This window comes from Zonotrichia albicollis, chromosome 15, assembly GCF_047830755.1.
Source record: "Zonotrichia albicollis isolate bZonAlb1 chromosome 15, bZonAlb1.hap1, whole genome shotgun sequence".
Taxonomy (NCBI): domain Eukaryota; kingdom Metazoa; phylum Chordata; class Aves; order Passeriformes; family Passerellidae; genus Zonotrichia; species Zonotrichia albicollis.
The window spans coordinates 17,747,744-17,760,219 of record NC_133833.1 but is presented as its reverse complement, the minus strand read 5'-3'; the positions used below and the strand labels follow the sequence as shown (position 1 = coordinate 17,760,219).

The window sequence follows — 12,476 nt, the reverse complement described above, 5'->3', positions numbered from 1 at the left end:
TAAAAAATCAAACCACAAAATCAGATTATGTAACAACATAAACAGTGGCATCCGTATAAAGAAGACATCGCCCAAGGAAAAAGCTAGAAGGAAAGAATTGTTATCCATCAGCATTAATTTAAACAACTCAGTCAATATTCTCATTTCCTTTCAATTCATTTTCTGCCCTGCAACAAAAAAAAAAATTCCTTGTCACGGAGCAGCCCTCTCACAAGCACGGCCTCTTGTTCTCTCCCACACATCATTCCTCTCGCATTGGCACATTTGCTGCACCATCCATTTCATCTGAAAGCCATCAGCAATCTCCCTGAGCACGCTGCTGCACGAGCACTCCAAGCTGCCCAGGGCTGGGCAACTGCAAATGCCAAAGCAGCAGCGACCGCTAAACCGCGAGGCAACAAAGCCAGCACACCCCGAGACACACGGCAAGCTGATTTAACAAGCACCAGAGATGTTTGAGAAAGCATGAAATGAAAAGGTACATCCATCTTTCAAAGAACACTCCCAGGTCTCTCTGAGGGTACAGCTTGGAACAAGGCAGGTTGTTTTGCTGTGATGCTGCTCCCAACACTCCTCAGTGACCCAAATCTCAGCAGTGCTCAAAGCTCTGTATCCTGAGGGACACAGCCGGCACTGTCTGACACACACCAAAGGCAGATGGGCTTTTCATCAAAGCAGCAGCCCCAGAGCACTTCAGAGAGGGCAGCTGCACCCACAGCAGCTGCTGCAGAGACAGGATCTCCTTCCACACGGACACCTGGGCAGGGATTCACTCTGGGAGCTGCCAGCCCCGGGCAGGGCTCTGGGGCGGCCCCTGGAGCCGAGAGCTGCCCGGTGACACTGCCCAGGTGAGCCCTGCACAGGCCGAGAGCTGCCCGGTGACACCGCCCCGGTGAGCCCTGCACAGGCCGGGAGCTGCCCCATCACACTGCCCAGGTGAGCCCTGCACAGGCCGGGAGCTGCCCCATCGCACTGCCCAGGTGAGCCCTGCACAGGCCGGGAGCTGCCCCATCGCACTGCCCAGGTGAGCCCTGCACGTGTTCCAGACTGCAGGAACTTCCTCTGCTCAGCACCAGGCAGAGCTTGGACAACTTCGTTATGTTAGAAAATGTAACTGCAATGTGAAGTGAGAAATCTCTGAGTCTGGAATGAAGTTTAAAAAGCCTCTGGTTAAACACCAGGGCTTAGTCTCTCCAATAATTGGTAACTTCCTTTCATTAAGAACCAAAAGCAATTCAGTTTCAGAAGTTCCCCCACAACTGGCACATGTGCAGCTTTCTTTCACCTGAATTATCTGATGGCTGCTGCCACCATCACCAGAAACCTCAGATAACTTTACACACTTCTGCATCTCTATAGCCTCCTTCTCTCTGCCACCTCATTTCCCCAATCAGGCCATTGCTCCAGCTAACCCTACCAAAAGATAAAGCTTTCCACACTCCTTTGTCCACTTCCCTCCTTTCACCACTCTGCTGGCTCTGAGTGCAGTTGCCTTGCTCTAATTCATGTTCTTAAGCTCTTCCTTCCCATTTTCTGCACTGCTGCCAAAGTCACAGCAATCTCTTCTCTTCAGATTTGCATCCTTCCTCTGCAAGGCACTCTCTGAAACAGGACTGTCATTCTGAGAGCCTGGCAGGAGCACAGACCTCACATCCCCTGCCCCAAGGCTAATCCCAAGGCTGTGCCTTCCTCAAATCCATCCCACCACCACCTCTTTAGCTCTATGCTCCAGCCATTGCTTTTTTTCCCATGTATAAAACCCTGCAGGCTTTACTGTCCAACATGCAGCTCTCAGCTCTGCTCATTTAGCTACTGAAGATTAAAAAAAGATGCCAGCAAAGCAAACGGATTGTTATCCTGCTGAAGAGAGCACATCCAAGTTACACACAGGTTTACAAATAGCTTACTAACACTCCATCTACTCCCAGGCTTCAATGAAGAACCAGTCACATTTCAGCTAGAACAGTATCTCCTTTGTTTCAGCTGCAAAGATGATCACTGCCTGTGTCAGAGTCGCTACAAAAGTCAACTCTTTAAAGGGTTCCTCCAAGAGTATGTGAAAAAAACCATCCCACAAATCCAACTGCCTGCTTAGCTTGCAATGACTGAGACAGGGAAGGAAAAAGCCAGAGCACCACAGCCCTACTGAGATACACACAGCTGTATTGTAGAATGGTGGGATTTACTTTGCACTTTAGCTTTAAATACTTTGGGGGCACGACCATCTCCAGCTGCAGTGACCCAAGGAACTGAGGTAGCCCTGGAGTGATTTACAGCAGGAGCTGCTGCTGCTCAGGCCTGTGTGAAACACTTCCTTCCCAGGCTGGTACCTCTGAACTGAACACCTCCACCTCACATCAAAGTCCTACCAGGAGAAACAAAGATTTTTGGCAAGATATTCAATTATAATTCTTCATTTCTTATTTACCAAGGTACTTAAACACTGGATGCTTTTAGGAGAGCCAGAGAGAAGCATTCTAGACACTGAAGGCCATGTGTTAGGTAGATTATTTCCATATATACAACTTCAACATACAAATGACAGCAGTGTGAACAAGTGCTTGCCCATTTTACTGCCAGGCATGGCCTTCCCCAAACCTGTTCATGCTCCTACCACAGAGCAGTGAGTGCTGAATTTAAGCTGCCAGCACAGGGACCTGTGTTTGGAGAGCAGCTTGAGCAGCAAGGCCACAGTCAAACACGAGGGGCACAAGCTCAGTGAGTGGGACAATTTCCACACACTGGATTCCTGCTCAGGACCCTTCTCCCGTGGGTGGCTGGTAGGTACAGGAGCCTGGGAGCAGCAGATTTATTTATTTATTCCACATCTCATGGTGCACACAGTTCACCCCACAAATGTACAAAAAGCCCCCCAAACTACTCACCACACTGATGTATTCGGTTACAAATACCTCAGTACAACCTAAGCAGCTAACCCTCCCACACTGTGAAAGCTGCTGGTAACACTAAATAACAATCATGGGAAGGGTCCTGGGAAAATGAAGAATACAAGGCTTTCAGCAGATATTGAAGGGAAATGCAAATCACAAGGTTGATGCAACTGAACACGGATTTTATACACAACTCGGATCTGCAGGCAACAAAACTTATTTCACAAAGCATTGCAGTTGGTTCTTCAAAAGAGCAAAAAGGTCACAGTTATCTAATTTCACTGAGAAAACCAAAACCAGGGGCAGAAAGAGCCCTTTCAGTGAGTGACCCTCCATCTGTTCTGGATTACCTGCTCACCCCCAGCACTTCCCTGAGCCCACAGTGAGCCCTGGCACACACCAGGAGCTCAGCCTGGGCAGCCCAGCCACCCTCAGGAACCCCACCCCTACAGGTGGCACCACAACACCCATCCCCTGGACATGACTGAGGACAGCACCCACAGAAGCAGCACAGGGCACAGGAAGCCTCCAGCTGTCCTGAGGGACACAGTGGCTTGGAACACCCACTAAAACTTCACACAGCAAATCAAAGTTGTCACTCTGAAACCTTGAAATAGTTCTCTGAGATTCCAGCCTTAAAAATAGAACAGTATTATTTCCATGACTGATTTTCCTTGAAATAAATGCAAATGATCAATCCAGGGAAGGCACAGTTGATGAGTAGAGCAGCATGTTCTCAAACTTACATGCAATTAACATATTGACACATTATGTTCATCAGAATGATGGTGTATTTGCTCCTCAGAACCTTCAGATCACACTCTGCTCCTGTATTTGCTCATTTCTGTATTTACAGATTCATCCCTGGCACTGGAGGGAAGCAATGCACCAAAGCCCATCTCCCTGATCAAAGAGGGGTATAAAACATCTGCTTTTAGGAATGTGGAACATTTGAAAGGAGCAGCATCCCCCTAAGTCTGCCAGGGATGACTGGGATGATCCCAGGTTTGGGATGTTCCCACAGACTGACTCCCACATTTCCAGATCACACAGAAATCCCCAACAGGGAACTCAGCCCAAACAGCTTCTGCCCTGTGGATTCAAACAGATCTCCTGGAGAATCTCCCCTTCTGCACCACACCAGAAGGCAAAACCTCCACATCTGCATCCAGCAGTGATCTGCAATGCTTTTAGGGCAACACCTCCACTCAAACACAAGTGATCCTGTGCAAGTTAAGGTTAACATTAAATTCAACTACTAACTACATTGTAGAGAGCACCATTTTCTCTTGGAAACGACAGAATTAATTGTTCATCTTATTCAATTTTTACATTTATCCATTTCTTGTGAAAGAGAGAAAAGTGTATTTCTAAAACCTCCTACTAGAGACTGAAACTCCTCCAAGCCCCACTGATGCTTGCATGGATTAGCACATTTCCCAGCTCCAGCAAGGGGAGGGCACAACACTCACCAGCAAAAATCTCATTTGCTTCCTCCTGATACAACCTGGCCACAAAGAGGAGAGACTAAAACGGGAGAGCACTTGTGAAAACACAAAGAAGTGGGGTTTTTTGAAAGGTGAGGGAGCCAAACCTTCCAGCTCCAAATGCAATTTGAGCACCTCACAGAACCCAAAGCTGAGGAGTGCTGGTGAGCGTTCCACGGCAGAAAAAAGGCACCAGAGCACACTTCCCACCGCGGGAATTCAGGAGGCACCTCTGGGAGGCTGCTCCTGAGCTCTGCCCCAGCCCTGCCTGTCCTGCTCTGATGTCCCCCAGGGCAAGTGTGAGATCACAGACCAGGGAGGAGGCACCCTAGGAATGACTTTTAAGCCCCTGCCCTCAGTGATCAGCAGAAATAATGACAGATACACAAAGGTTTTCTAGGTTCCCCTTTTTCTTTTTCATTTTATTTCTGCTTTTTGAGACCAGATGGCACACTTAAAGAAAGTTCATATATTCTGGATCAGGTAGTTTAGCAACAACTCCACGGGCTAAAAAACCCATTTATGTCTCCACTGAACCCAGCTCACCTTCAGAGTGCCTTAAAGGGAAATTATTTGCATTTTGCCCCTCAGTTCTGGAGAACTGTATAAAATTTTGTACATGAGAGCAAATTATGCTTCGGAGAAAATGCAATTATGTTTATAACAAATAAATTAGAATATATTTACCGATTAGTATTCTCTCTCAACTCCTAACTTAATTTTATTCATGCCTAAAGGCAGTAAAATGAGGGGCCTCCGATATTTGCCCATAGAAACCTAATTTGTTTATATTTAAAATAAATAATCAACACCTCTTTCTAACGCTCCCACCTGGCTGCTTCTCCCCTAGCGCGAATTTAGCGGCGTGAGCGTTAATGAGCAGCAGAACCAATACACCAATTAGGTCTCGTTAGGTAATTCCGTGTGTGCCGGAGCGGAGCCGCAGCACCGGTGCGGGGTCTGACCCGCCCCGGGGGCGAGGAGGGGTCCGGCCGGGCCGGGGCTGGGGCCGGATCCCCCCGCCCGGGGCATTTCGCGTTCGGTTCGTGCCCCGGCCCGGCCCTGCCCGCCGCGGGGGTTCATTGCAGTTATTTATTTATTTTCAATGAAACGGAGGCGCTCGTGGCGCCCCGGGCGGAGGCGGGAGCGAGCGGATCCCCCCGCGGGGACAGCGCGGCCGGGCCGGGGCCGAGCAGGGCCCGCCACAGCCCCCGCAGCGGCGGCGCCGGACCCCGCGGGCCGGGCGCGCCGGCGGGGCCTGAGCCGGGGGGGGGAGAGGGGGCGGGAGGGTGTGCGCGGGGGCCGGGGGGACTCACCATGAGCTCGATGGTCTTGTCCTCGATGACCGAGTCGGGCTCCATCGCGGCGGCGGCCGCTGCGCTCCGCCTGCCCGGCCCCGCCGCCGCCGCCGCCCCGCGCCCGCCAGGCCCCGCCGCGGCCCGCCCGCCCCCGCCGCGCGCACGCGCACACGCACGCGCGCTGCGGCCGCCGTGATGTCACGGCGCTCGCGGAAAGAGCGGGGGCCCGGCCCCGCCCCCCGGGGCAGCCCCGCGCTGCTCATTGGGCACAGGCCGCGCGCGGGGGGTGCCGGGAGAGGCGCGCGCCCGCCGAAGGCGGGGGGGGGAGGGGGGAGCGGCCTGAGGGGCCCGATCGGGATCGGGATCGGGATCGGGATCGGGATCGGGAATGGGAATGGGACGGAACGGAACGGAACGGAACAGGAATGGAGCGGGGCGGCAACGAGCGCCTCCGAGGGGCGGCGGGAGCTCCCGAGGCCTCCTGTCCCGCGCTGCCGAGCGGGCAGAGCCGTGTGGGAGCGGCCAGGGCCGGGTTTGCTGCCGGGCGCTGCGGGATCGGGAGCTTGGGAAGCGCCCTTGGCACTCGCCCCTATGGATTCCCGCCGTGCCCAGAGCAGCTGTGGCTGCCCCTGATCCCTGGCAGTGCCCAAGGCCAGGCTGGACACTGGGGCTGGAGCAGCCTGGGATGGTGGGAGGTGTCCCTGGCACGGCAGGGGTGGGATGGGATGGGCTTTAGGGTCCCTTCCAGCCCAAGTCTGGGATTGTGTGGTACATGGACTCAGGAGATGGCTCTGCATGTTGGACTGTTTATTTAATAAACTGTTCTGTTTAACAAGTCCTGATCTGTGCCTTAGGCCTGGTCTGCTGGCACCACTGGGCATATCCATGTAGCTGACCTCAGCCCTTGGCAATGAGCATCTGATTCAGCCTTTGGGGTCTGGATCCTGCTGGCAAACTGTGCCTGTGCCACAGGAGCCACGGGGCATCCAGAGCCCATCCAGGTGCTCTGGGGACCAAGGACACCCAGGCTGCCCTCTGGCCACGAGCAGGGACCAGCTGCAGCCACAGGCATTGGGAATTGGAAGCAAAACTGTGCAGAGCAGCAAAGTGCTGTGACAGCACAGCACTGGGCTTGCCATGGAAATGGACCTGCAGCTTCCTGCTCAGCATCTTCTTCTGTTACCTGTTCAAATCTCTGCCAAATGGTGAAGAGATGGGAGGATGAACAAATGGAAATGGTGCAAAGTCCTTTCTTACTGACAGCTCACCTGCTCCACAGGCCAGTGGAGTCAGCAGAAATGTCCTTCATCACTCAAAATCCCTTAGAGCAATACTTACCATGAGGTCTAAACCCTTCTTAAGGCATTTAAAAGGCAAAGCAAGATCTGCAAATGCCCCTCCCCATCAAACCCCTGCTGCTGCTCACCTGGGGATAACAAATTGATGTGTTCCCGTTTCCATTTGTGGGGACAAAGCCAAACCCCAAAGTGGGGCAAGGCACCCAAACCCCCCGGGCTGCCCCTCACCTGACACCCCTGCCAGGGACAATCCTTCCTTTCCTGCCAAACTGGGCCCCCTGGCAGCTGGGCTGGATCCTTCCCGTCAGAACCCCTAAGGAAAGATTGCAGTGGGATTGTACCCATTGTGTAACACCCCACACAGAGAAAGGTGGGACAAATTCCAGCTCCATTCTGCTGGCCCTGGCTCTGGACATCGACCAAGGCAGCAGAGATTTGTTTGGGACACCAAAATAAAAAATCAGCATGTCTCAGTCTAAATATACCCAGGGCAGGGATTTGCTGACAGCACAAGGCTCCCAGTGCTTTCCCAAGCACAGCCTGGTGTTCTGGGGATGGGAAGGATTCCTAGGGCAAAGGAAATGAGGAGAAAATGAAAAAGAGAAAAAAGGAGGGGGGAAATCTTCCATGATTCTGTACAAAGGGTAAATCAGTGTGGCCACCCCGGCAGTCTGAGGGTTCCTGCAGCACAGCCATGGATGTTGCACATCAGGATGGGTCTCACTCTGGCAGGAGATGTCAGATGGAATTGCAGTTCCTGTAATATGCTCTTAATGGTGTAATAAAAGCAATTCGTATGATGTGAGAAGGAGAAAAACACAGATAATAATTAAGGAAAGCATTAGAAAAGCATCAAATATTTTGCCTTTAGTGTGGAACACCAAGGAACTCAGGAGTGGGGATATCAACCCCTGTACCTGTAAATTAAAATTGCTTCTGAACAAGTCATAATTTAAAACCTCATGAGGACTGAGCAACATGTCTGAGGCATAATAAGATGAAAATCCAGGTTTTGATAAATTAGTTCTGAGATAGAAACTCACTGGGAAAGAGTGAGTTTCTCAGTCCTAGGAGGGGCAGCTGAGGGAGCTGGGCAGGGGCTCAGCCTGGAGCAAAGGAGGCTCAGGGGGCCCTTGTGGCTCTGCACAGCCCCTTCCAGGAGGGGACAGCCGGGGGGCCGGGCTGTGCTCCAGGGAACAGGGACAGGAGCAGAGGGAACAGCCTCAGGCTGGGCCAGGGCAGGCCCAGGGTGGGCACAGCAGGAATTTCCCCATGGAAAGGGGGCTCAGGGATGGGGAGGGGCTGCCCAGGGGGGTTTGGAGTGCCCATCCCTGGAGGTGCCCAGGAAGGGCTGGAGGTGGCACTGAGTGCTCTGGGCTGGGGACAGGGAGGGGATCAGGCACAGCTTGGAGGTTTTTTCCTCCCTAGGGAGGTTTTTTCCTCCCTAAATGTCTCCATGGTTCAAGCACAACATTCCCGTGCCTACCTGGCTGCAGGAATTTGAGGAGCAGTCTCTGGGTGTGCCCCGCTCAGACAGGGCCGTGCCCGTGTGTGACAGATCTGTGTCACATCTGCACAGCAGCCACCAGGGACACAGCTGCTAATTAATGCTAATGAGGCCCCTGCTCAGGTGGAGGCACACAGGGAGGTGGGGCCGTTCCTGTCCCACAGAACTCGCTCTGCCGGTTTTCCTGCGAGGATGAGGATGGGGGGAAGTGGAAGGGAAAGTCCCGACCTGGAGATATCTCGGTGTTGTGCAAGGGCGGGGATTCCTGGAGGGTCACCTCAGCCTCACTGCACGGCAGCAAAGTGATTCTGTGCTTGGAAAAACCCTGGGCACCCCCATTCCCCCGGGCTGATCCAGTGGGACTCAGCCATCGGCTCTGTCCGTGTTTTCTGTCCACTCATTGTCCCACGGAAGGATTTGCTCCCTGGTCATCCCCACAGGCTCCATTCCCACACAGGCTCTGTCAGTCTGTCTGTCTGTCTGTCTGTCTCTCACGTGCCCTGGCACCACCACAGCACACCGGGGCAGCATTTTGGGAGCGACACCGCTGGATTTTCTCTCACTATATCTTTTCTGGACAATGAGCTGAACTATTTCTCCTGACACCCTCCCACACCGGGCTGTCCTGAGGCTGGCCAAGATTCACAGCCCAGACAAGCCCAGGCTCCCCAGGCTCCTTCCAGGAGCCGCTGCCCCTCTTTCCTCCCCGGGCTGGCAGCCGAGCTCAGGGCACACTGCAGATCCCAGCAGCCTCAGCCAGGCTGATTTGAAGGTTTCCCACTCCAAGCAAGTCCTCGAGCCTCGGCAGGGAAGCAAAGCAGCCACCTGGGATCTCCAGGCTCATGGCAGGGAACAACCAGGCAGGGAAACTCGGCTGTGAGGATCCCTCAGCTGGGGAGGAGGGGTTTGTGCCAGTGTGTGATCCTGGCGGCCAAACAGGTGAAGCAGCTTCTCAGGAAACTCCTGCCCTGGCACTGAAAATGAGAAACTGGGTGAGCAACAGCTTTTGTCTCACAGCTCTGGAGGGGGCTGGGGTGGGAGGGGAGCCCACACAAGGGACACTCACAGGATTTACAGAGTCCTTCAGCAGCTCCTGCCTCCATCCCAGCTGCCCAAGAGCTGCCAGGTCCAGGGTGGGCCCCGTGGTGGCTCTGGGGAGAGCAGAGCTGCACACAGGGCATGGCCACAGGGCTGCAGCAGAGCCAGCGGGGAGACCTGGGGACACAGAGGGAAGGGGGGAGAACTGACCCCAAATGGGGCACAGTGAGATGAGCAAGGAGCCCAGAGCCATCCCAGCACAGCAGTGACCATAGGACACCTGCACAGAGGGGACAGACGGGTGGCAGAGGCAGGGCTGTGGCAGTGTCAGGGCTGTGGCAGAGCTGTGTCAGGGCAGTGGCAGAGCTGTGGCAGTGTCAGGGCTGTGGCAGTGACAAGGCTGTGGCAGTGTCAGGGCTGTGGCAGTGGCAGAGCTGTGGCAGTGTCAGAGCTGTGGCAGTGCTGTGCCAGGGCAGCAATGTGTGACCCCTCCCAGCCCCTTGCCAGCCCAGCCAGGGCCAGGGCTCCCCCAGCTCCCCCATTTGCAGCTCAGCCCTGCAGCAGCTCCAGGCCACCTCCCCATCCCGCTCTTTACAGCAGCCAGGACCTGCCCTTTGGTTTATTTAAGCACTGACAGTGATTCAAAAGTGTTGGAAGAGCAATTTTTCAGCACTGCCTAAAAATAGCGGGGTGAGATTCCAGAGCTGCCTCCAGCAGCACCGGCCGGCCCGGCTGCCCGGGACAATGGCATTTGTAACCCACGAGTGACAACAGCACAGGCCGAGCTCCAGCTCCCGAAATAACAACTCAGAAAGGGCAAATTGTGGCTTTAATTACAGCCAGACAAAAAGGAGCGTTTCAGAAGAGCATTATCAGAGTATCTGAGCATGCAGGGCCAGCTGGAAAGCGAGTGCAGAATGCAGAGGGAGCGGGACGGCCTCCCCACACAGACACCCCAAATTCCAGGTGTTCCCAAGGGGGAGAGGCACATGCAGCCAGAGCTTTCAGAAAAGCTGAAGCCTTTGGCACAAGGGAAAAAAACCCTTCAGAGAGCCAGAAGGAGCTGGTGAACCATAACAAGGAGCCTCCAGCCCCACATCAAAACCCAGGAGCACACAGGGATGGGCCCTCTGAACCTCCCCAATGTGCACAGAACAAACTCCATGGGACATCCTGGAGTGACTCTTCTTCTCTTAGTTCCAGATAACGAAGATTGGATCCCTTCTGGGGAAATAGTCATTCCTCACAGAATCCTGCCCAGCTTCCAATCCCAAACCTGCTGGAAGTGCCCAAACGTGGCCCCATCAAACTCCCTTCCCAATCCCAGCAGCAATCCCGTGTGCTGGAGGCAGCTGAGGCACCTGGATGGGCCTGGATGCCCACCTGGACAGGGCAGGGAGAACCCACCTGATGCTCTGCATTATTCAGTGTGAAAAATGGCACTTTTGGATAGAGAGCAGCCTGAGTGCACCGGGAACAAAAGCCAGGCTGCAGCAGAGCTGCTTTCTGAATGTGAAGGGACCCAGTGACCTGATCCTGGCAGCTGAAAGGAAGCAAAGTTTCAGCACGTCTCTCTCCAGAGCCCTTGCATGGGTGAGGAGCTGCTGGGAGAATTCCAGGTGCCAGGCACTGAGGTGACCCAGCACAGCCAGCCACAGCTGTGCTGTCACTGAAACCAGCAGGGGAAGAGCCAGGAACCAGCCAAGCTCCACGGGCAAAGAGCAGCTCAAACACAGCTGTGACAGCAGAGCAGAGCTCTGGGCATCTCTCCACAGCAGCCAGGCCTCGCTGCTCCTGCTTCCTCTTGGATTGCACTGCTGGAAAGCAGAAACCAGGCTTGGTGCTGCCAGTAAAGGGTCAACTGAGAAATATCTGGCATTTTATTAAGCAATACACACACACACACAAACACACATCCCTGGCTGCACCAAATGGGGAGGCTGCAGGAGCAGTTCTTCTGCTTCCCCTGACTGCAGCAGCTGAAGGGATTATTTTTATAGTTTTAATTTAGTGCTGAGCTCATCTTGATGCCTTCACCTACACCAAGAGCTGAACAGTATCACTTTTGTGTTCCTGGGTCACACACAGTGTGAGATTTGTGCATCACTTTAATGTCTGCTCCAGCAGAAACCTCCCATGTCCGAAATTTGGGAATCCAGAGAATGGAGAACGAGCCAGGCCGTCCCACCTGCCACAGCTGCAGACCAGAGACTGTGTGAGGCAGAGCATGAGCTTGGCAGTCTCAGCCCCAGGAATAACTGCACAAGCCCCAGTGTGGCAGCAACAGGCCAAGAGCCCCACACCAAACCCTGCTGCTCCCATGGAAGGTGGAGGCTCTGCCTTGGAGAACCTCAGCTAAAAGCCCTGATATTAATGATACCTCTCCCAAACTGCCTGCCCAACTGTGGGAGCAGGCAGGGGCTCCCTGGGCAGCCAGGGACACACGTGGGTGGCCACAGGAGAAGCCAGAGGTCAGGGCAGGCCCACAGAGCCAGGGCTGGCCCAAGGGGCAGAGTAGAAAAGGCTTCTTAAAAAACCCCTGGGGTTCTGGGGTTGGGATGCTGAGGGCAGGGTGCTGTGCTGCAGGCTGTCCTTCCTCTGCCCCAGGTGTTCAGAGCACCCAGGTAACACTCACAGCCCAGCTGCCTTTGGGCTCTTTCTTGGGTTTCTCCCTCCTTCTGAAGTCACAGTTTCAAGCTCCAGCTTCAAAGAGCAACTGAGTGTGCTGGAGAAACAGAACATGGAATCACTGAGGTTGGAAAATCCCTCCCAGAGCATCGAGTCCAAACCGTGCCTGATCCCCTCCCTGTCCCCAGCCCAGAGCTCTCAGTGCCACCTCCAGCCCTTCCTGGGACACCTCCAGGGATGGGCACTCCAAACCCCCCTGGGCAGCCCCTCCCAATCCCTGAGCCCCCTTTCCATGGGGAAATTCCTGCTGTGCCCACCCTGGGCCTGCC

The 12,476-nt window shown here is 54.2% G+C and overlaps 1 protein-coding gene across 4 annotated transcripts in view; it reads right to left on the bottom strand.

Moving 5' to 3' along the window:
• FBXW11 (F-box and WD repeat domain containing 11) overlaps positions 1–5,857 on the bottom strand; it is a 58,404-nt gene extending 52,547 nt beyond the window's left edge. For 2 of the 4 annotated variants that reach the window (XM_074552537.1, XM_074552539.1), the window contains exon 1: positions 5,695–5,849. Coding sequence is in view for 2 of the 4 variants with exons in the window: in XM_074552538.1 (XP_074408639.1) it covers positions 5,695–5,739 (45 nt within the window). In the remaining 2 variants the exon portion in view is untranslated. Of the gene's footprint in view, positions 1–5,694 lie in introns of all 4 variants that reach the window. The other 2 variants (XM_074552538.1, XM_074552536.1) reach the window with 2 other exon arrangements.
• Positions 5,858–12,476: the final 6,619 nt, after the last annotated feature.